This window comes from Pseudonaja textilis, chromosome 1, assembly GCF_049901715.1.
Source record: "Pseudonaja textilis isolate UNSWEBS1 chromosome 1, rPseTex1.2, whole genome shotgun sequence".
In the NCBI taxonomy this organism is placed as follows: Eukaryota; Metazoa; Chordata; class Lepidosauria; order Squamata; family Elapidae; genus Pseudonaja; species Pseudonaja textilis.
The window spans coordinates 311,734,493-311,758,955 of NC_141990.1; the positions used below are offsets into that span (position 1 = coordinate 311,734,493).

The 24,463-nt window shown below is 38.5% G+C and overlaps 1 protein-coding gene across 3 annotated transcripts in view; it reads left to right on the forward strand.

Moving 5' to 3' along the window:
- MDGA2 (MAM domain containing glycosylphosphatidylinositol anchor 2) overlaps positions 1 to 24,463 on the forward strand; it is a 568,076-nt gene that overhangs the window by 259,390 nt on the left and 284,223 nt on the right. For 2 of the 3 annotated variants that reach the window (XM_087922505.1, XM_087922504.1), the window contains exon 4: positions 2,887 to 3,083. Coding sequence is in view for 2 of the 3 variants with exons in the window: in XM_087922504.1 (XP_087778630.1) it covers positions 2,887 to 3,083 (197 nt within the window). In the remaining variant the exon portion in view is untranslated. Of the gene's footprint in view, positions 1 to 2,886; positions 3,096 to 24,463 lie in introns of all 3 variants that reach the window. The other variant, XM_087922503.1, reaches the window with a different exon arrangement.

Genomic DNA, 24,463 nt, shown 5'->3' on the forward strand with positions numbered 1-24,463 from the left:
AAAACAGATCACAGGGGGACCACATGTGATCCCACATCTGTTTTGGCTGGCAGGGTTTTGCAAGAGGCCATCCAGGCTGAAAATGGGGCACAGGGGGCTGCATGTGACCTCCCTACACCCTGTTTTGTCTGCCAGAGGCACTGCAGGCTGTTTTTTTGCTATTTCCAGGACAGCCTCAAGGGCCAGATTTAAGTACCCTGCAGACTGGATCTGGTTGCAGTGAACCGAGATCATGCAATCCCCTTTTGTGACCTTCTGTTATTTGTAAATAACAAGTTAAGCAATGGAGGTTTCTTTCTTATTTTGAAATGAAGGTTTTTAATGTTCATAAATTAGTCACTCAAAGTCACATTGACCTGTGGGCACGGTGGCTCACCTTGGTAAGACGCTGGGCCTGCACTCTGCTGAGGTTGCCAGCTCAGCGGCTCGATTCCCATGAGCGAATAAACCATGGAGGGACAAGGAAGGAGCCTCCCACGATTGCCTACTGGCATTCAGGCATCCCACGGGCAAAGATAACACTGCTCAAAAAAATTCCTTTCACAGAGGCAGCCAGCTGCCTTGGTGATCCTTGGGTAACACGTGCCACACGCTAAATAAATAAAATGATCTCGATCTGTGAGATAGGCAGTAAATACATTTAATAATTAATAAATAAATATGCCCAGACATTATCCCAAAAAGAAATTTATTTGAAAATATTTTTTTTGCAAGCTTGTCTTTTATACATCTCTCCTTATCCCCTTGATTGATGAATGGATGCCTACCTGTGTATATAATACCTATGCACAGAATATATAATCCTTTTTCACCTCATTTATCTGGCTCGCGACCCTTTGGCCCTACAACGAAGAAACTTTTAACAGCATTTCAAAAAGCATTCAGCCATAAAAGCCTGATGGGTTTTTCTCACACTGATCCTATTTCTTGGCTTACCTGCATTTACTTAAGCGTCTAAGTCTTATGGCTCCTTCAACATAAATTCATTTTTCTGTCTCTTCTTCAAGATCCTAGTTCATTATGGCTACAACTCGGGTGAGGTGTTTCCAGATTGAAGTAAATTTAACTGAAAAAGTTCACATTGAAGTTTATTGCCTCGTACAGCCAACATGGATAGCTGTAAGGGTGAGGGAGATTTGCTGTAAATCCTGAAGAGAAACTTGGTTTGATCACCAAATGGAGAGGCATTAATGGGAAGGAACCTTGGCATTTTGTGCATGTCCATTCTCACCAATACTTTTTCATTAATAGCAAACTCAGGGGCAAGCAACTTGTTAGTTTGGAAGAAAAATTGAACAATCTATAAAGAATACAATTGTTCTTTTATGTTTGAGGAAACTTTCTGGATGTTCAAATATTAGAAGGCTTTGTAAGACCTGACCATACTCATTGATAGAGATTTATCCTGGAAATAAGGAGAAACTTTCTGACAGTGAGAACAATCAACCAATGGAACAGCTTGCCCTCGAAAGTTGTGGGAACGCCATCATTTGAGACTTCCAAGAAGAGATTTGACTGCCATCTGTCAGAAATGGTGTAGGGTCTCCCGCTTGGGCGGGGGGGTTGGACTAGATGTCCTACAAGGTCCCTTCCAACTCTGATTATCTGTTATCTATTATCTTATCTATAATATTGTTCATTGGCTGGAATCCCTAGATCAAAATAATTTGTAATGTGTCAAACTATATTTTAGATCCCTTGGAATACTAGTTTTATGTTGTAATTTGGCTTTGTCAAGGTTCTTTCTTTATCTTCCTAGCACTTGCAGAGACTTTTTATCTTACAAATGGATATGCTTTGCACATGAATCTATTATGAAATATATCCTGCTGTTGAAGAACTGAAGTCTGGGAAGTTATAAATCAGCCAAGGAGCACATCAAAAACTGAAATGTACCCAGTGAATTTTATGGGCTTAAGACAGGCTTCTTAAACTGCAGTGCCGAGATCCCCCTAAAATCAATGAATTGGTGTCATATTCACACAAATCAAATGGATGATCTCTCCATTGATCTCACTGATCTCCACTCACATTCAGTAGTTATGAGTTCTCCCGTATAGGTAATGTGTTCAAAAGTCAAATATTAGAGGAGCTAATGGCTGGGTGGAAACAAATTTAAAAGATAAAAATATGCTTATTTTCAACCATGCTTGGTAAAAATAACTAATATATTAAAATGTATCATTGATACATTGATTTTGGGACTTTAAAGTGTTGATAATGATTCAAATTAAAGGGTAGTAGTTTAACCTTCTCCTAAACTGGAATTTTCAAGATGTGTGAAAAGACAATTCCTATAATTGCTAATGGGTATTATATTTATTGTAAATTATGGAATTTGTTGTCCAAAAGCAAGGAAACCAAGTCAGGGAATATTTCATTAGAGAGATAGAGGAATGAATCAATTGAAAACTTTACAAGGGTCTCTTGTAAAATCTCATTCCTTGACATTTGAAGGGGGATTCCCAGCAAAATAGCTATTTTTATTTCTTCAGAAATGAAGACATATTTAAAGTTGGTTGGATCTCACATTACGGTTTCATCATGATTCCATTTATAAAGAAATCTATGAATATTGATTAGTTTTTAACAAAGCAAAAACAAAACAAAGCAAAGTTTTAAAATAATATTCTCAGCCATCTTTTCATGCCAAATTCATGTGAATTTGAGCTAATCCTCTTTTTCAGCAATACAACTGTTATCATCATATTTGGAAATACAAGGTTTCAGAGCCAGACTTTTCATGTCTAAGCATTCAGACTTCCTGCCTGAATGAACAAAGCAGTCAGTTTCCTTGTTTCCTTGTTACTATCTTTTTAATACACACACAAGGGTTTTTTTTGTTCTGTTTTAATCTTTTGCTTTCTTCTTTCTTTGTGTTTCCAGATTTGGATGATCCAATTGTGACAGTTCACCAGAGCATTGGTGAAGCAAAAGAACAGTTTTACTACGAGAGAACTGTGTTTCTTAGGTGTGTAGCCAATTCCAACCCACCTGTTCGGTACAGTTGGAGGCGAGGGCAAGAGGTGCTATTACAAGGATCCGACAAAGGTGTTGAAATTTATGAGCCCTTCTTTACGCAGGTAGGGATCAAGGTACAGTCATATTTTTGACATTATTTTCCCCTAGGGGAAATAGGGGAATAATCATGTTTTCTCTTCAAACTATGATGTCCATTACAAAGTAATTGTAATTTTTTATAATTTACTACTATTACTAAGAAGTATTGAGATAATTTTTTTAATCTTTAAAAATTTCTGCAATCTGGACAAGTGTAATAATGCCCAAAATGCATTTAATTTTTTTTTTTAAAAAAAAAAATATTGTGATGTTTTTTGTGCTGCACAAGATATCTATATAGGACAGAATGTGATGGGAGGAGCACACATTCTAAATATACGAATATAGGGTGTCACAGTGGTTGGAATGCAGTATTGCAGGCTAATTCTGCCCATAGTCTGCAGTTCGATCCTGACTGTCTCAAGGTTGATTTAACCTTCCATCCTTTCGAGGTTGGTAAAATGAGGACCCTGATTATTGGGGGCAATAGGCTGACTCTGTAAATGGCTCAAAGACTGCTGTAAGGTATGAAGTAGTATACAAGTCTAAGTGCTATGGCTATTACTATTGCTAGAGTGAAAATACACATTATAGTGGGAAAAATGCTTGTAATTTTTCCAAATCTTAGGAAAAATACTCCCACAATGAACACCATAGAACCATTGTGCTCAGAAACTATTTAAAGAATCTGTGCTTGCCACATAATCCTGAGTTCCACAGATTAGAAATGTATTCCTCTATGTATATATAATGGCAACAGACTATAGCATAAGCATAGTTAGCTTTAGGTAAAGTTAAAGAAGACACCCATGTATACCATAAAAAAGAACTGGAATTTGCACCCTGTCTTCCTTCTCCTCTTTCTCCTTCTTCTCCTCTCCCTCTCCACTCTCTCTCCCGCACTCTCTTTCTCCTCTCTTTCCCCCCTTGGGAAATTTCAGATTTGCTCACAAGAGAATGTGTAGCATAAATGTTAAAACTATTTTTGCCAAAGTAAGTGAGGAAAATTTTATTTATTTTATTTTATTTTTTATTTTATTTTATTTGGTTTGTCAATTGCTTACAAGATAATAGGTATAAGTAAAAACATAGTTATGAAAACATGGATACATATAAGAAAAAAAATGAAATAATAAATAATAATGAAAAAAAATATAATATATATTTTTGCGGGTATTTGTATGTGGATCTTTGGTTATTTGGGTTTTCTCCTGTGTAAAATTGGAAGTATCTATGTGATGTTTCGATGAAGTTTCATTCATCATCTTCAGGCTTGTGTCTTTGACTCTGTGCTTCTCAGAGTAATGTGAGCTTGCAGCTGCTTCTTCCTTTAACTGCTAGTGGGGGTGTGACTTGATTGGGTGGGGGCTTGGCTGTGTTCTGATTGGGTGGGGGGGTGTTCTCATTGGTTGGGGGTTTGGCTGTGTTCCGATTGGCTGGGGGTGTGTTGTGTTCAGGTGGGGGCTTGGTTGTACTCAGGTTAGTCTTACTTGCTGAGGGATTTGAGCTGGTGAGCTGTGATCCTGTTGTTTGGCTTCTCATTTGTGGTCATGCCACATATTCATGGTGGGCATCAGTTTGCTTCATGTATGGGTCGGAGGGGTTTGAAGTGGGTAGTTGTGCTCACATTACTCCAAGAAGCACAAAGCCGAAAACATAAGCCTGAAGATGATGAATGAGACTTCATCGAAACATCGCCTAGATACCCGCTTGGATGAACACAAAAATGCAGTAAAAAAGCTGGAACACACTTCCTCACTAGTCCAACACATGAAAGCCACAGGTCATATAGCATCAACTTCAATGGCACCAAAACCCTAGCCACTATTAAAAAACCCAGCCACAGAATTATCAGAGAAGGTATAGAGATTGAAAAAAGACCTGAAAGCATGAATAGAAGAGATGATTCCACAAGACTGTCAATTATTTGGAAGACTGCACTCACAAACAAAAAAATCTCCACACCACAAGCCAGGCAAACACATGGGCACAAACAGATCCCCCCTGATACCTCCAGCTCAAACACACCCCAACCAGGCACCCAGATGAAACCTAGCTTCCTAACAAATGATAGCCGTCCATTTACTTGGAGCCAAGCTGCACTAAGAGCCTCCAATACAGGAACACAATGTTGCCAGCCAATCAAGACACAAAAAAAGCCACAAAACAGACAGAAGATATTAGAAACACCAATCAAGCAGAACACAGCAAACTCCAAGACCAATAAACACAGACCAAGACTCCCAACCAATCAGGATGAAGAAAAAACCATTCTGGCATAGCAGTAGGCTAGCCCCAAATTTAAAACTGAAACAACTGTAAAAGTCTGACTCACAGACGTACACAATACAGAAGCCTGATGATGGTAGATGAGATTCTCCCGAAATGTTGCTACAACTTTAAAAGCACAACTACAATGACGTGGGAAAATACCCGAACAAAGCTGAATGCCATACATGTAAGTACCCACGAAAACTTGAGAATATAATAATGAAAAATATATGTATAATAATGAAAAATGGGTGCACCTTTGCTACAAAATCCAGAAAGTTGTTTTTTTTAATGTGGAGTAAGGAATAGCTTGATGGCCTACCATTATTCATGAATAGCTAACAATACATACAGCATTGCATGCTAGACTTAGAGATTGTAAGTGTGCAAGCTATCAAGGCCATGAACAAGGGCTTGACTCTACCTATTTCTTTCCGAACTCCTGGGATCAAGTCATAAGAATCTGTGAAAGGAAACAAATGAGATGCTGAGTGTACAATTGGCAACCAAGCACAAAACCACTTGCAACTTTTGTGGATAATTTTCAACTAATGGCTTGGAAAGCCCCATTTCTTTTGTCCTTTTTTATACTTGACAGTTTTATATTGCAGAGAAACAAAGAGGCTGGAATCGTAGGGTGAGAAGGGATTTGATTCTTTCAGTTCTATTGCACTACCATCTGAGTGCACCACCATCTGAGTTAAATCATAGAAATGTCATGCTCATTTTGTCATATTCCTTTTTTGCATGCTGGATTAATTAGCATGATCTATAGAGTAATACCCCATATAAATATAGTTAACTTGAATAGGATTTATTTACCTGTGATTATCCCAACATAGGGAAAACTGCTTTCAGCCTTAATCTGTAAAGTAATCACGAAGGTGATGTATAAGAGCCAGTTTGTCTAGTTGTTAAGGCATGCAGCTAGAAAATGAGAGAGCATGAATTTTGCTCCTGCCTCAGCCTTGAAAACCAGCTGGGTGATCTTGGGCTAGCCTAATTCATTATGGAGAAAATAAGAGGACAAAGGTATGTTGGATATGTTCCCTGCCTTGAGTTATTTATAAAAATAATAAAGGTGGAATACATACATACTTACATGTAGGAATACAAAGTATTATTCTATCTTGCCATCTACTTCTGCCCATGTGAATAAAAAAATACTGGTGAGTCAAATACAGAAAATTTCCAAGAAGCATTTGATCACAAGCCAATTTTTTTTAAAAAGCAGAAAGGATTATGGGAAGTAAAAGAGAATGTTTAATGAGATAGAAAGCAACTTATGTCCTTTATCGAGACTCTAGTATTTCTACACGGTATCAATGGAACTCCGAGCCAGGAAAAATTATAAAATGATGGTGGTGGTGGTGGTGGTGGTGGTGTCATACATTTCTTGATTTATCTAAGTAGACATCTGGAAAATGAAAGAATTGTTGCTGCAGAAGATCCTATGTAGTTATTCCAGAAATTTACATGTTAACTATCTCAAGAAAATACATATGAATAAAGTTATTTGAGATTAGCATATTCTATGACTTGGGAGAGATGCACTACTTTTACACTCTGCTCATGGACATCCATCAAAAACAAGACCCAAACTCTTGAATATTAGACAAAGAATATAAAAGGACAACATTTGCTGAAGTCAGTTCTGTTGCATATAAAGGGTACCTTAGATTTTTCCCACCTGGATTGTTTAGCTATATCTTTTGAATACATTAATTTACCAGTTTTGATATAAACATGCACCAATGATTTCATTATATAGATGCTGGCTATGGTAATTTTTGAGATCTTTTCATACAAGTTTTGGATCTTTTAACCTAGCAGTATAATAATATTTTAGTACCCAAAAAACTTTTTATCTCACTTTATTGCTAAAATGCTCATTGTACATTCAAGGGAGAATGGATCTTATCAAAATACTCCTTGACATAATTACAGAATTTCCATTGCTAAATGATGTTAAGTAAGTCTGGTTTTATTACCATATTTTCCCATGGTCATTAAGTGAATCACACATTTAGGTGAAACCAGCTTCCTCCATTGGCTTTGCTTTACAGAATCCTCCAGGAAAGGTTGCAAATAGCAATCACAGGCCCTCAAGATGTTGTAACTATCATAAATACATGCCAGTTGCCAAGCTCCCAGATTTCACGAAGTTTTAAATTAATTCTTATCTTAAATAGGAATATACAGAAATTTCCAAGAGAAAACTAAACACAGTAGAGAAAGGAAGAGAAAATGAAAATGTAATGGAAAGGATCAGAAGTTCAGTACTCATAAACACAATGCCATATTGAATGGCTTAAAACAACTTCCAATATAGCAATTCAGTTGAATTGTTAACTAACCAGTAATCGTTAGTTAAGAATTGCTGTTGGTTAATTAACATCAATTAATTAAATGTTAGGGGGCATGATTTCTCAGTGGTTAAAGATGCTAAGCTTGCCAGCTGGAAAACTGACACCCTGGGTTCGAGACCTCAGCGCCCCAGGATGGGATGAGCTCCCATCCTTGCTCCAGCTTCTGCCCACCTAGCTGTTCAAAAGAATGCAAATGTGAGCAGATAAATAAGTACCACTTTGGTGGGAATGTAACAGCATTCTCTGCACCTCAGTGTATAGTCATGCTGGCTACATGATCATGGAAATGTCTTTGGACAATATTGGTTCCCTTGGCTAAGAAATGGAGATGAGCACCTCCTAAAGTGAGACATGACTGGACAGGGGAAACCTTTATCTTTTTTAATTATTAGTACTAATATAGTTTGTGACATGACCTATATTCTCTGATGATATCTGCCACAAGCCAGGATTTCATTAAAATAATTAAATGTGCATCATGTTGTTACTACACTAGCAATACCCCTTATAATAAGGAATTTTTCATAGTATCATGATACCTATTTCAGCACATTGCACATACACACTCTCTGGACACCCATAGTATTTTCCTTGACTGATTTGAAACCAAACATTGACGGGACAGTTTATTGAAAAACAGTTTTACCAATTGATGAAAATAGATCAACCATGATATTTATTACTTTGGTAAATAACTGTTGTTGCTAATGCCACAGATTTTTATTAGGGCTACAGAGTTGTGCTAATAACAAATAGGAAACAGGAAGCTTGGTGAAATAAGTTGTGGAAGAGAAACAAATGTACATAAGGGAATAATAATTGCAGAGGGAGGAAAAGGAAGGAAGGTATATAATGGGCAGACAGAGAAAAAAGACTGTTGTGGATAATCTAGTCAGAGAGAGTAAGGTATGGTCAACATTAAATGAAGCAGACAAGATGCAAAGCAATTTTAATCATAATACAATTTGTTTTGGAATTGAGTAATGGGACCCAAAGAAAGCAGCTTCAGCACATTAGTGGAATTAAAAATAGAAATGATGGAATGACTTGAGTTAAAATTCAAATGAAGGAATGTTGGAAGGAGTGTTTTGTATATTTGTATGGGCTATATTAAAACTGAAATAAAATATTAAGATCATTGTAGCTATAGGAAGATGAAGAAAACTAAGTGATAAATTCTGGGAGAATGTTGAAAAATGGTAAAACGGATGGTGTACATAGTATAACTAAGCAGTGTGGCTTTATGCTGGGTGCAAAGAGTGAGTCCCAGATTTTCTGTTTTTCAGTATGCCAGTGGGGAATGTATGAATGTGAGATACAAGAGTATGTTGAATAGGAGGGAGGGATGCTTAAGAAGTGAGCATAGTAAAACCCTAAGAGATGAACTGATGCTAAATGAATATGCACTGAATAGAAAAGTGAACAATCAATCTGAAAGAAGTAATTTGAGATGGTTTGCTCAGATACACCGAATGAATGAGCACTGAATCAGAAGCAGTTTTCTATATCCATATGTACATTGACTACCATGCTGACTGTATCAAAAGTAAGTCACACATCCCGCAACTCAGCTTTAACCTTCAACCACAACCCTACCTCAACCAATCCACCATCACCCAAGACTAGGCACGCACGCCCCTAACTACCTCAACTCCAACTACTGCTGGCCTTAAATGCAAGCTACTCAATGCAAGAAGCCTTGTAAATAAAATACCTGAATTTTTCCTCCTACTAAATATGGCTAAATTCGACATTATATTTGTCTGTGAAACATGGCTCAATGCATCTCTCCCCGACTCCATTACCACAGTAAGAGACTATCATGTTTACCGATCAGATCGTGAAATTCGTAGAGGAGGTGGTGTTGCTATCTTCTACAAAAAGTCCTTACATCTAAAAAATATCCAAGTTACCCAGGAGCTTGCTCTTCCTGAGACCATTATCTGTGAACTATCCTTAAATATCACAATTCGATTCTTACTATGTTACAGAGCACCTGATTATGACATTGAACATGTAAACAAGCTAAATACACTACTAACATGGGCAGCATCCTGCCCATACCCTTTATCTTTCTTGGTGATTTCAATCTGCCTCATATTGACTGGACCCTAAATGAATGTACAACTGAAACCATACATGCAACCTTTTACAATGCTGTTACAAATCTGGGACTGGAACAGCTAGTATCCAACAACACTAGACTAAACAACTGCCTCGATCTCATCTTCTGCAATAGTTTGAATTTAATTTACGGAATACAAACTAAAGAACCCTTTTCCAGCAGTGACCACAATATGATTGACTTTTGTCTCAACATACGTCCACACAAAAACCACCACAATGATGTGATCCCCAATTATAATTTCAAAAAGGCAACTATGATCTTATAAACAACGATCTCTCATCCCTTGATTGGCAATCTCTATTCAATGGATGCAATACTGTTGAAGACCATTACAACATATTTTTACTTGAAGTCAAAAGAGTCATCAAACTATATGTACCAACAACTACTCCCAAAACAAAACAAAAAACAGATTGCCCATAACAATAAGGAAACTTCAATCCAAAAAGAGATCACTCTGGCGGAAAAACAAATCTGGTCACGTTGCCAATTTCAAAAGCCGATACAAAAATTTATGCCACCAAATAAAGACCGAATGCACCAATTATCATATTAAACAAGAGGAAAACCTTCTAAGCACCAATTCCACCAATGCTTTTTACAATTTTGTAAACAACAAGCTAAAAGATTCAAGGTCCATCCCACCCCTGATAGGACCTAATGGTAAAGACTGCAACGATGACACCATTAAAGCCAACATCTTTAACACATTTTTTGGCTCAGTATTTGTAAACAGCAATGGATCATGCCCAGTATTTCCTAGCCGAACCACAGATAACTACAGTGATCTAATACATATCGATTTTACAGAAGACAATGTTGAAAAAGCACTACGCAATCTAAAACCATCCCTATCTATTGGACCGGATGGAATATGTGCCTATCTCTTAAAAAAGTTATCCACTGCCATAGCCGAACCTCTAAGCATAATCTTTGAAAAATCTTTCAGGACCAGTTCCTTGCCTAACCTATGGTCACAAGCCACAGTCATCCCCATCTTCAAAAGGAGACCCCTGCCTAGTTGAAAATTACAGACCAATCTCCTTATGCTGCGTCACCTGTAAAGTCATGGAATCAATTATTAACCAATCCATCATCCTCCACTTAGAGACAAACAACCTACTCTCCAATAAACAATTTGGTTTCAGAAAAAAGCTATCCTGTAATCTGCAACTCTTACACTGCAAAAACATATGGACTACACAACTTGATCAGGGCAAAACAATAGATGCAATCTACATAGACTTCTGTAAAGCCTTTGATTCAGTGGTACATGACAAACTACTACTAAAAATAAAATCCTATGGTATCTCTGGACAACTGCATAACTGGATAGAAGCATTCCTGTCAAACAGACAACAAATGGTCAAAATTGGGAGCATCCTATCAAATTCTGTACCTGTCAATAGTGGTGTCCCCCAAGGCAGTGTTCTAGGACCAACTCTCTTCATACTCTACATAAATGACCTCTGTGATCATATTAAGAGCAACTGCGTTCTTTTCGCTGATGATGTAAAGCTGTTCAATACCACAGACAATACTGCTACCCTTCAAGAAGATCTTGACTGTGTATCAGAATGGTCAAACAAATGGCAACTTCAAATCTCAACAAATAAATGCTCTGTCTTACATATTGGCAAAAAAATCCGAAAATAAAATACAAGCTGAATAGTCAAGATCTTGTTGATGATCCAAGCTCTGTAAAGGACCTTGGAATACTCACCTCTAATGATCTAAGTGCTAGTGCCCACTGCAACTACATAGCCAAAAAGGCATTAAGAGTTGTTAACCTAATCTTACGTAGCTTTTTCTCTGGTAATATCACACTACTAACTAGAGCATACAAAACATTTGCTAGACCAATACTCAAATACAGCTCATCAGTCTGGAACCCACATTACGTATCTGATATTAGCACAATTGAGAAAGTCCAGAAATATTTCACAAGAAGAGTTCTCCATTCCTCTACTCGTTGTAGAATACCTTATGCCACCAGACTTGAAATTCTAGAACTAGAAAACCTTGAATTACGCCGTCTTCGGTCTGATTTAAGCATGGTATATAAAATCATACATTGCAATGTCCTACCTGTCAATGAATACTTCAGCTTCAACCATAACAACACAAGAACACACAACAGATACAAACTCAAGGTTAACCGCACCAAGCTTGACTGCAGGAAATACGACTTTAGCAACAGAGTGGTCAATGTCTGGAATACTCTACCCGACTCTGTAGTTTCTTCCCCAAACCCCAAAAACTTTAACCTTAGACTGTCTACTATTGACCTCACCCCTTTCCTAAGAGGTCTGTAGGGGGCGTGCATAAGCGCACCAACGTGCCTACCGTCCCTGTCCTATTGTTTCTTTTATTTTTCTTTTATTTTTCTTATATGTACTCATTTCATGTATTCATAATTATGTATACACTTTTACTTATCTCGTAAACAATTGACAAATAAATAAAATAAATAAATAAATAAATATGTCTCTATCTATATGAATAAATGAATGAATGAATGAATGAATGAATGGGTTGGGAGAAAGGGGAAGAATTAGTTGTTCATGATTGGAAGATGAGAACCACAAATAAAAAGAAAAGTGAGAAGTTCAAAGAACAAAAGACAATATATGGAATAGTGCATAGACTTGTTGGAAACAAGGATAGCTTGCAAAGACAGAAAGGTACAAAAAGGTATACTGAATGCTACTAACACAAACCAGAGGTTGCTATATTCCCATTTTCCTTATTTCATCTCTTTAATTTCTTTGGTTTACTACGTTTTACTTCTTTTTTTAAAGTTTATATTATGTTGCTTACTCTGAAAGGAAATAGCACAATAGATGAGTGTGGGTGTAGGATGTATAAGCATGTGTCTTGCCATTACAAAGTGTCTGGATGATTTAAAATATAAAACTCATATTAATATAAATTATTTACCATTGCTGCATTTATAAAAAATGTAACTACTATTGCACTTACCATACCAGTAACAACAGCTCTTAGACTTATATACCACTTTAGAGCATGGCTAAGCTAGGGATGTTGCAGGCTGGATACAGCCTGTGCAGGCCATACTCACCCCGGCTCTGCAAGGGCAAAAGCAATCATGATACATCACGATATGGCCTGCAATGCAATTGGGTTTGACACTGGTCTAAGTGGATTACAGATCAGCATACTGCCCCCAACAATTGGGGTCCTCATTTTACCGACCTTGCAAGGATGGAAGGCTGAGTCAATCTTGAGCCTGTTAGGATTGAACTCTTGGCAATCAGCAGAGTTAGCCTGCAATGCTGCATTCTAACCACTGTGCCACCATATGGCAACAGTCTGCGTTCACAATTAGAGACAGCATATCTGTGACTACCAATCTTTCGAGGTAGAGTAGCTGAGGAAAGAAAAGTTGTCCTTATGTCTTTATTTGGGGCATCAAAGACACTATGATCAAAACAAGTTGCTCATCTAGGTTGTTTATCCGAAGAATAATTTGATATTGTTTTCAGCTGAAGGGATGGGCTGGTGGGCAAATAGATCTTCCTAATTAACTGTGTTGAAGCAATTTCAAGAGATTCTGGTGAGAAAGTCTTAGGTGATACACATGATACACATGATTGTGAAAAGTCCAATATAACATTTGAAGGACCCAACTCTTTTCTTGTCCAAGGTTCCAGCCTGGTAAACTTTCCTGTCAAATATAGTCATAGGGATTGAGCTTTAATATTTCACTGCCATGTTGCTATTTTGTTGTTGTTGTGGAAATGGATGCAAGTAGGCCAACTGATTCTCTGTGAGCATTTAATTAAAACTGAAGGGCTCCTTGTGAGCCAGCATTCCTTACCTAATAATGCCATGATACGGAAATGTTTATTATTATCTCCTTTATTAGATAAGTTCTCACTGGGTTATATGATGTGTCACATTAAATTAGATTCCATTTTGCAAAGTGTTTGGTTTTCAGGTTGCTGCCTGGGATTCATTTTCTGCTTTGAATTTAATGAACAAATCAACTTGCCATGTTGATAACTGAAGGCTTATCACTAACCTTTCTATATTTACCAGAGGTCAGCTTGAATTAGTGTCTCTCTCCCTCTTTCTCTGGGCAAGTAGGAGATAGAATAGATGTTTATAAAAAGGACAAGGTTTAATTAAAGGTTTAGGAATTATACTTGCATTTCCCACATATTCCTGTATAGGTTGACTTAAATCTCAGTGGTATATACCTTGCATTTGGAAAGCATATTATAGTACTTCTTTCAGAGGAAAGAGAGAGAAAAAAATATTGACTATATAGGTGAGGAATAAGCAATTATCCAGAGGACCTTCTATAGACTGAATATGTAATTCAAAGCTAAATAGACAAGGTTTATATGTTGACAAACAAAGCAGTTAGGGATTTTGTAAAATCTTTCTCACAATTAGTTGAAAAATTATCTTAAATTTAGAGATGGTAATAGAGATAGAGATAGAAGACAGAGAGATAGAGATAGAAGACAGAGAGATGGGGATTAGGTAGAGATGATAGAGATACGGATGATGATAGAGATAGATAGAAATAGAGGGGGGGGGAGGGAGTGCAACATGGGGGAGAGAACCTTAACCGCACAGGATGACTCAGTTTATCCTGAGGTGCACATTGTAAAAAACAGTCTATGCTTTCATACTGAATCTTGCAGAATGAGATTGTTGACATTAAACTTAATAAATTAAATGGAGATAAAGAAAAAAAAGAGGACAGGAATCTAAGGAAGTAAAAAAGCCTTACAGGAAGTTGTATTTTCTTTACATTCCTAAAACTGGGCATCTAAGCATTTCATTCTGTAGCCTATAATACTTGATTGGCCATCTCAAAATGCTGGGAGTTTTAAAGCTTATTTTTATTTTATTTTTCAAAGCTTATTTTTATTTTATTTTTTATTTTACAGATAAAATACAGAACTCCCAACATTTTTAACAAAAATTAACAAAAACAAAGAAAAACAAAACACAAAACAAACAAGACATTATATTAAAAACACTATGTACAAGTGAAACTCGAAAAATTAGAATATCGTGCAAAAGTTCATTTATTTCTGTAATGCAACTTAAAAGATGAAACTAATATATGAGATAGACTCATTACATGCAAAGCAAGATAGCTCAAGGCGTGATTTGTCATAATTGTGATGATTATGGCTTACAGCTCATGAAAACCCCAAATCCACAATCTCAGAAAATTAGAATATTACATGCAATCAATAAAACAAGGATTTGCACCTACAACAATATCAGACCTCTGAAAAGAATAAGCATGCATATGTACTCAGTACTTGGTTTGGGCCCCTTTTGCAGCAATTATTGCCTCAATGCAGCAAGGCATGGAAGCTATCAGCCTGTGGCATTGCTGAGGTGTTATGGAAGAACAGGATGCTTCAATGGCAGCCTTCAGCTCTTCTGCATTGTTCGGTCTCATGTCTCTCATCTTTCTCTTGGCAATGGCCCATAGATTCTCTATGGGGTTCAGGTCAGGTGAGTTTGCTGGCCAATCAAGCACAGTAATCCCACAGTCATTGAACCAGGTTTGGGTGCTTTTGGCAGTGTGGGCAGGTGCCAAATCCTGCTGGAAAATGAAGTCAGCATCCCCATAAAGCTTGTCTGCGGAAGGAAGCATGAAGTGCTCCAAAATCTCTTGGTAGACGGCTGTGTTGACCCTGGACTTAATGAAGCACAGTGGACCAACACCAGCAGATGACATGGCTCCCCAAATCAACACAGACTGTGGAAGCTTCACACTAGACTTCAAGCATCTTGCAGTGTGTGCCTCTCCATTTTCCCTCCAGACTCTGAGTCCTTGGTTTCCAAATGAGATGCAAAAGTTGCTCTCATCAGAAAAGAGGGCTTTGTATCACTGAGCAACAGACCAGTTCTGTTTTTCTTTAGCCCAGGTAAGACGCTTCTGACGTTGTTTGTTGTTCAGGAGCGGTTTGACAAGAGGAATACGACATTTGAAGCCCATGTCCAGGATCCGTCTGTGTGTGGCGGCTCTTGATGCACTGACTCCAGCCTCAGTCCACTCCTTGTGAAAGTCCCCAACACTTTTGAATGGCCCTTTCCTGACAATCCTCTCCAGGCTGTGGTCATCCCTGCTGCTTGTGCACTTTTTTCTTCCACACTTTTCCCCTCCGCATAACTTTCTATTAATGTGCTTTGATGCAGCACTTTGGGAACATCCAACTTCATTTGCAATTACCCTTTGAGGTGTTCCCTCCTTATGGAGGGTGTCAATGATGGTTTTCTGCACAACTGTCAGGTCAGCAGTCATTCCCATGATTGTGATTCCTACTGAACCAGACAGAGAGACCATTTAAAGGCTAAGGAACCCTTTGCAGGTATTATGGCTTAATTAGCTGATTAGAGTGGGAAACTTTGAGCCTAGAATATTGAACCTTTTCACAATATTCTAATTTTCTGAGATTGTGGATTTGGGGTTTTCATGAGCTATAAACCATAATCATCTCAATTATGACACATCACGGCTTGAACTATCTTGCTCTACATGTAATGAGTCTATCTCATATATTAGTTTCACCTTTTAAGTTGCATTACTGAAATAAATGAACTTCTGCACAATATTCTAAATTTTCAAGTTTCACTTGTATACATATTATTAATCCTAATCAAATATGGATAAATATATTACAACAATATTAGTTTCCCACCATCCTGCAAAACAGGCCCCCCTTTTTTTAAACTACTACTTCTATTTGCAGATTATTAACTGGTCATCCATCTACTATATTAATGACAAAACAGTTAACAGGTAGAACAATAATAAAAAAGGCAAACGGAAATTTCAAAACCCTATGTTAACAAACTGTTATTGTAATCAATTTATAGAAAATGTATCATGGCTTCTTATCTATCTTAAATCATCCCAACAGTTAATTCATCCCAGATCTAATATCCGTGTTTGTTTCTTAATACCATCTCTTAATCAAATGCTCTTTTCAATGTGAAGTTTTGCTTGGTCAACCAGGATTTTTTTAATCCCACCTATATTATTTTAGAAGTCATTCAAGGTGGTGAACACACATAGTATTCTTTCCTTCTCCTATTTTTCACATAAAAACCCTGTGAGCTGGGCTGGACTGATAGAGGGTAACTAGTCCAAAGTCACCTAGCTGGTTTTCATACTTAAAGGGGGACTAGAACTCACAGTCTCCCAGTTTCTAGCTACCATCTTAACCATTGCACCAAACTGGCTCGCTTTATGTTTTAATGATCCATGGTAGTGTCTGAAGTTCCTACTAAGGAGTGAGGAGGAGACAAAGAGAGAGATTCAACAATGTGACTCTTCCCAGGTCAGTTCAAGTGGAGTTTATCAGTTGCTACCTGGGACTCATCTCAGCAAGTGGCAGCACACTGCTGATCTTGACAGAAGCTAAGCAGGAAGGAAGTTGTTTTTAAAGGGAGGGTACCATTATTTGACAGTAGAAACCTCATTCATCGTAAAATATCTAGTTATGTCGTTGCTGGCTGAAAAATGCAATGACATTGAATGACTCCCAGGACTATAATGGTACATCATAACCAATCTCTTATAGCAGGTGGCAGCACTTTGCTAGTATTAGGGAAGCTAAAAAAAGTTAGATCTGTTTAGTTTTTGGATGGGAGATTAGGAAATACCAGGTTTATAGGTTAATGGTGCCCACCCATTATGGTAGCAAGTCATGATAGTTTCCCCATTACAGTTGTTAAGCAGAGAACGGGGTGTCTCAGGAGTGGTGGAAGTCCTGGGAAGTCTAGCACAAGCATCATCTCTCCAGCCGGAACTCAATGGGGTGGGATGGGAGAGGGAAGATAGGCAAGGAGGGGTGCCAGAACATCCTTGCAGTCAGACATAAGGGCAGGCAGCTATGCAAGCACCCGGATTTTGTTCATATGACCATAGGGTGCTTCAGCGGCTGTAAAATTGGATAGGAGTCACAAGTTCCTTTCTTCAGAACAGTCATAATTTTGAACAGTTACTGAATGAACAACCATAAGTCGAGGACTACCTGTGCTGTGGCTCCAGGGGAGCTAGGGGAACAATCCCCTGTTCAGCCAAACCCATCCAACTAACCCCAAAGTCTAAGGATAACTTCACTCACTAGGCAAGTCCAAGGGAAAAAAAAAACAGGTCCTATAAAACCCACAATCCAGAGTAAATCTGCAAGGCAAGGTAGGATGTCAAGCACAGTCCACGGTCTGAGATCACAAGTTCAAGGCAAGAATTCACACAATGCAGGGAGACCCAGCAAGGCAACTAAACATGTTCTAGCATGTTTTCCCTTCTTTGGACAGTTTAAATAGCCAGCGCTGGTGCAGCCCATCACAAGAAGCAAGGCTGCCATCTTGCAAGTAGTTGGGCAGACTGGTATTGCTCCTGTCTCCTCTTGGGCCAGTATGCTCATAGATTGGGAGGAGAGAGTAGCTCCTCTTCATCATCTGCACTGGCTACTGGCAGCTGTGCTTGCTCCCTGCTGAAGTCTCAGGGCTAATTTGTTGCAGCTGCATCTCTATCAGCCCGCACTCAAATGGCAGCTTGTCCCATTGCTCCAGTTGGCCACTGTTCCATTGAGCAGAATATGCTGCTTCCTGATCAGAGCCTCCCATCACCCCCGGACTTCCTGCCACTTCTTCCCCAGAGGTGCCAGGGACCAGCTCCTCGTCCTTCTCTAAACTAGCATCTGGGGAAGCATCCAGAGAAGGTTTATCTGGAGAGACCATCACACTACCTGTTCTTTTTATGTTTATGTTTAGGACATTTGAAGTAAGAGAATCTGTATCAAAAGTCAGGGCACAACACAGAGGTAATACAGGCTGCTGGCAGTTTATTTATTTATTTATTTATTTATCTATTTGTCAATTGTTTACGAGATAAGTAAAAGTGTATACATAATTATGAATACATGAAATGAGTACATATAAGAAAAATAAAAGAAAAATAAAAGAAACAATAGGACAGGGACGGTAGGCACGTTGGTGCGCTTATGCACGCCCCCTACAGACCTCTTAGGAAAGGGGTGAGGTCAATAGTAGACAGTCTAAGGTTAAAGTTTTTGGGGTTTGGGGAAGAAACTACAGAGTCGGGTAGAGTATTCCAGACATTGACCACTCTGTTGCTAAAGTCGTATTTCCTGCAGTCAAGCTTGTTGCGGTTAACCTTGAGTTTGTATCTGTTGTGTGCTCTTGTGTTGATATGGTTGAAGCTGAAGTATTCATTGACAGGTAGGACATTGCAATGTATGATTTTATATACCATGCTTAAATCAGACCAAAGACGGCGTAATTCAAGGTTTTCTAGTTCTAGAATTTCAAGTCTGGTGGCATAAGGTATTCTACAATGAGTAGAGGAGTGGAGAACTCTTCTTGTGAAATATTTCTGGACTTTCTCAATTGTGCTAATATCAGATACGTAATGTGGGTTCCAGACTGATGAGCTGTATTCGAGTATTGGTCTAGCAAATGTTTTGTATGCTCTAGTTAGTAGTGTGATATTACCAGAGAAAAAGCTACGTAAGATTAGGTTAACAACTCTTAATGCCTTTTTGGCTATGTAGTTGCAGTGGGCACTAGCACTTAGATCATTAGAGGTGAGTATTCCAAGGTCCTTTACAGAGCTTGGATCATCAACAAGATCTTGACTATTCAGCTTGTATTTTATTTTCGGATTTTTTTGCCAATATGTAAGACAGAGCATTTATTTGTTGAGATTTGAAGTTGCCATTTGTTTGACCATTCTGATACACAGTCAAGATCTTCTTGAAGGGTAGCAGTATTGTCTGTGGTATTGAACAGCTTTACATCATCAGCGAAAAGAACGCAGTTGCTCTTAATATGATCACAGAGGTCATTTATGTAGAGTATGAGGAGAGTTGGTCCTAGAACACTGCCTTTGGGGACACCACTATTGACAGGTACAGAATTTGATAGGACACTCCTAATTTTGACCATTTGTTGTCTGCTTGACAGGAATGCTTCTATCCAGTTACGCAGTTGTCTAGGGATACCATAAGATTTTAATTTTAGGAGTAGTTTGTCATGTACCACTGAATCAAAGGCTTTACAGGAGTCTATGTCTTGCTTTGCCCTGATCAAGTTGTGTAGTCCATATGTTTTTGCAGTGTAAGAGTTGCAGATTACAGGATAGTTTTTTTCTGAAACCAAATTGTTTATTGGAGAGTAGGTTGTTTGTCTCTAAGTGGAGGATGATGGATTGGTTAATAATTGATTCCATGACTTTACAGGTGACGCAGCATAAGGAGATTGGTCTGTAATTTTCAACTAGGCAAGGGTCTCCCTTTTTGAAGATGGGGATGACTGTGGCTTGTGACCATAGGTTAGGCAAGGAACTGGTCCTGAAAGATTTTTCAAAGATTATGCTTAGAGGTTTGGCTATGGCAGTGGATAACTTTTTTAAGAAATAGGCACATATTCCATCCGGTCCAATAGATAGGGATGGTTTTAGATTGCGTAGTGCTTTTTCAACATTGTCTTCTGTAAAATCGATATGTATTAGATCACTGTAGTTATCTGTGGTTCGGCTAGGAAATGCTGGGCATGATCCATTGCTGTTTACAAATACTGAGCCAAAAATGTGTTAAAGATGTTGGCTTTAATGGTGTCGTCGTTGCAGTCTTTACCATTAGGTCCTATCAGGGTGGGATGGACCTTGAATCTTTTAGTTTGTTGTTTACAAAATTGTAAAAAGCATTGGTGGAATTGGTGCTTAGAAGGTTTTCCTCTTGTTTAATGTGATAATTGGTGCATTCGGTCTTTATTTGGTGGCATAAATTTTTGTATCGGCTTTTGAAATTGGCAACGTGACCAGATTTGTTTTTCCGCCAGAGTGATCTCTTTTTGGATTGAAGTTTCCTTATTGTTATGGGCAATCTGTTTTTTTGTTTTGTTTTGGGAGTAGTTGTTGGTACATATAGTTTGATGACTCTTTCGACTTCAAGTAAAAATATGTTGTAATGGTCTTCAACAGTATTGCATCCAGTGAATAGAGATTGCCAATCAAGGGATGAGAGATCGTTGTTTATAAGATCATAGTTGCCTTTTTTGAAATTATAATTGGGGATCACATCATTGTGGTGGTTTTTGTGTGGGCGTATGTTGAGACAAAAGTCAATCATATTGTGGTCACTGCTGGAAAAGGGTTCTTTAGTTTGTATTCCGTAAATTAAATTCAAACTATTGCAGAAGATGAGATCGAGGCAGTTGTTTAGTCTAGTGTTGTTGGATACTAGCTGTTCCAGTCCCAGATTTGTAACAGCATTGTAAAAGGTTGCATGTATGGTTTCAGTTGTACATTCATTTAGGGTCCAGTCAATATGAGGCAGATTGAAATCACCAAGAAAGATAAAAGTGTATGGGCAGGATGCTGCCCATGTTAGTAGTGTATTTAGCTTGTTTACATGTTCGATGTCATAATCAGGTGCTCTGTAACATAGTAAGAATCGAATTGTGATATTTAAGGATAGTTCACAGATAATGGTCTCAGGAAGAGCAAGCTCCTGGGTAACTTGGATATTTTTTAGATGTAAGGACTTTTTGTAGAAGATAGCAACACCACCTCCTCTACGAATTTCACGATCTGATCGGTAAACATGATAGTCTCTTACTGTGGTAATGGAGTCGGGGAGAGATGCATTGAGCCATGTTTCACAGACAAATATAATGTCGAATTTAGCCATATTTAGTAGGAAGAAAAATTCAGGTATTTTTTTTACAAGGCTTCTTGCATTGAGTAGCTTGCATTTAAGGCCAACAGTAGTTGGAGTTGAGGTAGTTAGGGGCGTGCGTGCCTAGTCTTGGGTGATGGTGGATTGGTTGAGGTAGGGTTGTGGTTGAAGGTTGAAGCTGAGTTGCGGGATGTGTGACTTACTTTTGATACAGTCAGCATGGTAGTCAATGTACAGGTCCTTCTCTCCATTGTCGAGACGTTTTTTGAGTTCAGTGCGGAGTACACAGGAGCGGGCACGTTGCTGTATGGTTAGGTCAGGGCGACAACGGAGGTTCTTATGGTTGGTGTTGGTTTTGGTGAGTGAATTTATAGTGTAAATGAATTTGCGTTTGCTTGATTCATTTTTGCAAATGACCCTGCAGAAGCGTGGGGTCACAGAGCCGTCACTGTTTTTGAGCTCTCGGCCAATGCGGGAAATGTCAAGTATTTCATCAGGGGAGATGGTTGATGCTTGATAATCACTGATGATATTTCGGACAGTTGTGATGTCATCATTATCATTGATGCCCTCTAGACCAAATAAGATGGCGTTTGGACATTTCCGTTCACGCTCAACAGCCTCTCTGATGAGGATTGGGATATCAATATTTGTCTGGGTTATGTTTTTTGTGGATTGGGTTGTGGATTGGGTTGTGGTTGTTGAGTAGAGATGTGGTTTGTAGCTATTGGGAGTTCAGGTTTTTGCATTGTGTCTTTTTTTTGAGGTTGGATAATCTTTCTATTAAGGCATCCAGGGATGCTACTTTGGTGTCAAGGGATGTTAATCGTGTTTCAATGGTATCGACTCTTTCCAACTGATCCAGTATGGGTCTGCATGAATTGCAGAGAAATGGAAACTCATTGGATGATTTTAGGTATTGAATCAATTGCTTGGGTAATTTTTTGCTTGGGTAAAGTTTAATCCACCCCTGTATTACTCCAAATTCCCCTGAACACTCCCACGTATCTGGCAAGTCCTAGAGCAAAGTGATCTCATGAACACATGCATGCACGCATGCACCACACACACACACACACGCACACACACACAAACACACACATCCCTCCAGCAGACTCTGGCTGCAAGTAGTCCAGCAGGGCTGCAAAGCAAGAATTCTAACAGGGCAAATCAAGGCATTCAGGAAGTAAAGGATCAAGGTAATTAGTGGGAAAGCCAGAAAGAATGTAAAGAATCCAGGAAAGTTCAAATGTCAACAACGGCACTCAACACTCCATCAATTCAGCATTTGTTCTGGACAAATTCTCCTCCCCACAGCATCTCCTTAAGTCTCAATCCCCATGTCTGCCTTGTGAAGAGGGATGGCGCACTCTTCTGAGTAGTTGGATTAGTCTGCGCTCTTCTCACCTTCTCTCCACTCCGTGCTTGAGGATCAGGAGGGGGTGGTCCTTGCTCATTGCCTGAGCTCTGTCTCTCATGTTCATTGGTTAGCCTCTCTTGGTCATCCTGCCTCCTTTCCTCTCTGCCTACAAACTGTCCCAATCTTGAAAGGCCCTGGCCTGACTGGCCCTGCTGTTCCCCACCTTCCTCCGAAGCCAACTACACCACTCCCTCGATCTCTGTCGACTCCAGCTCTAGCTTGTCTTTATCTGCAGGTTTAAACTCTGACGGGGACATGACAGGATAATTACACTTTGTAATTGTAATTTCCTACAATTTTTATTCCCTTATAAAGACCTCTCTGTTTTTTAACATCCTCCTCCGATACCTTCAAATTTCCCTAGTTTGTTTTTCAGTTCAGATTTTTAATGTATTGTTGCATGGTGACAGACATTGGTGATGTTATTTTCTACTTAATATTTATCCCTTATCTGCAAAATTTTCCAAGAGGAAATGTCTTATTTCAGATAATCTGAGAAAAAAATGAGCGTGTGGCCTCATTGCATGGGGAAGGTGGTGTGATATTAACAAATGACAGGGAGTGGACAGTACTTTGTTTAGTCTTTTTCTCCTCCTCCCACCCCACCCCCCAAAGACCTGTTTAAATAAATCCTAGCAGAGTAATTGATAAAAGGAGGGCATAGTGATATAAAGTGATTGTTAAAGAGCATCTGGTTACCATGAGTGAATTTAAATGTATAAAACTAAACCAATTATATGCAAAGATCTTGAAGGAACTCGGAAATGTCTATCTTGATCTCTGAGAAATTATGGAGGATGGGCATGATGCCAAATGCTAAGGTGTCATGTTAAATCAACTTCATCATTTTTTTTTAAATAAAGTGATCAGTTTAGTTGAACATAAAAAGGAATGGGACATGGTGTACCTTGACTGCAGCACAGTATTTGACAAATTATGCTATGAGAATCTGATAGCAATGATGCAAAATGTGGTCTGGATATAGGATACTCAACAAATATACGTGTATGGATTTGTATAAAGTTAGTAGACAGAATCAAGTTCCATACCATAATGTTATGTGAGAATGACTTTGGGAGATTCAGGAGGTGGGGCGGGGAGCCACAACTAGGCAACAGTTAGCTCACAAAGGGAATATACGAGTGGCAAACATTTCAGAAGGGACCCCCTCTTGTTTCTTGGTTTATAAATATGATGGGGTGAAATGTACTTTCAGACTTGCAAGATTTTGTTAATGTCATCTTACAATAAATGTAACAATAAAGTAGAAATAATCCATCTTATCTAATAGTCTGTGCTTCCTGTCTAGTCTACCTCATAAGGCTGACAATACCACACAATTAAATAACACCATTAAACAACAACATTGTGATCAACCATAATAATTTGATTAAATGGAATTAATGGTGCTTATTGAATGTACAGGAGATAAAACATGAGTGTCAAAATAACACAATGAAAACAGAAACAGAATGCTGGCAAGGAAAGTCATTACCTAGTAAATTTC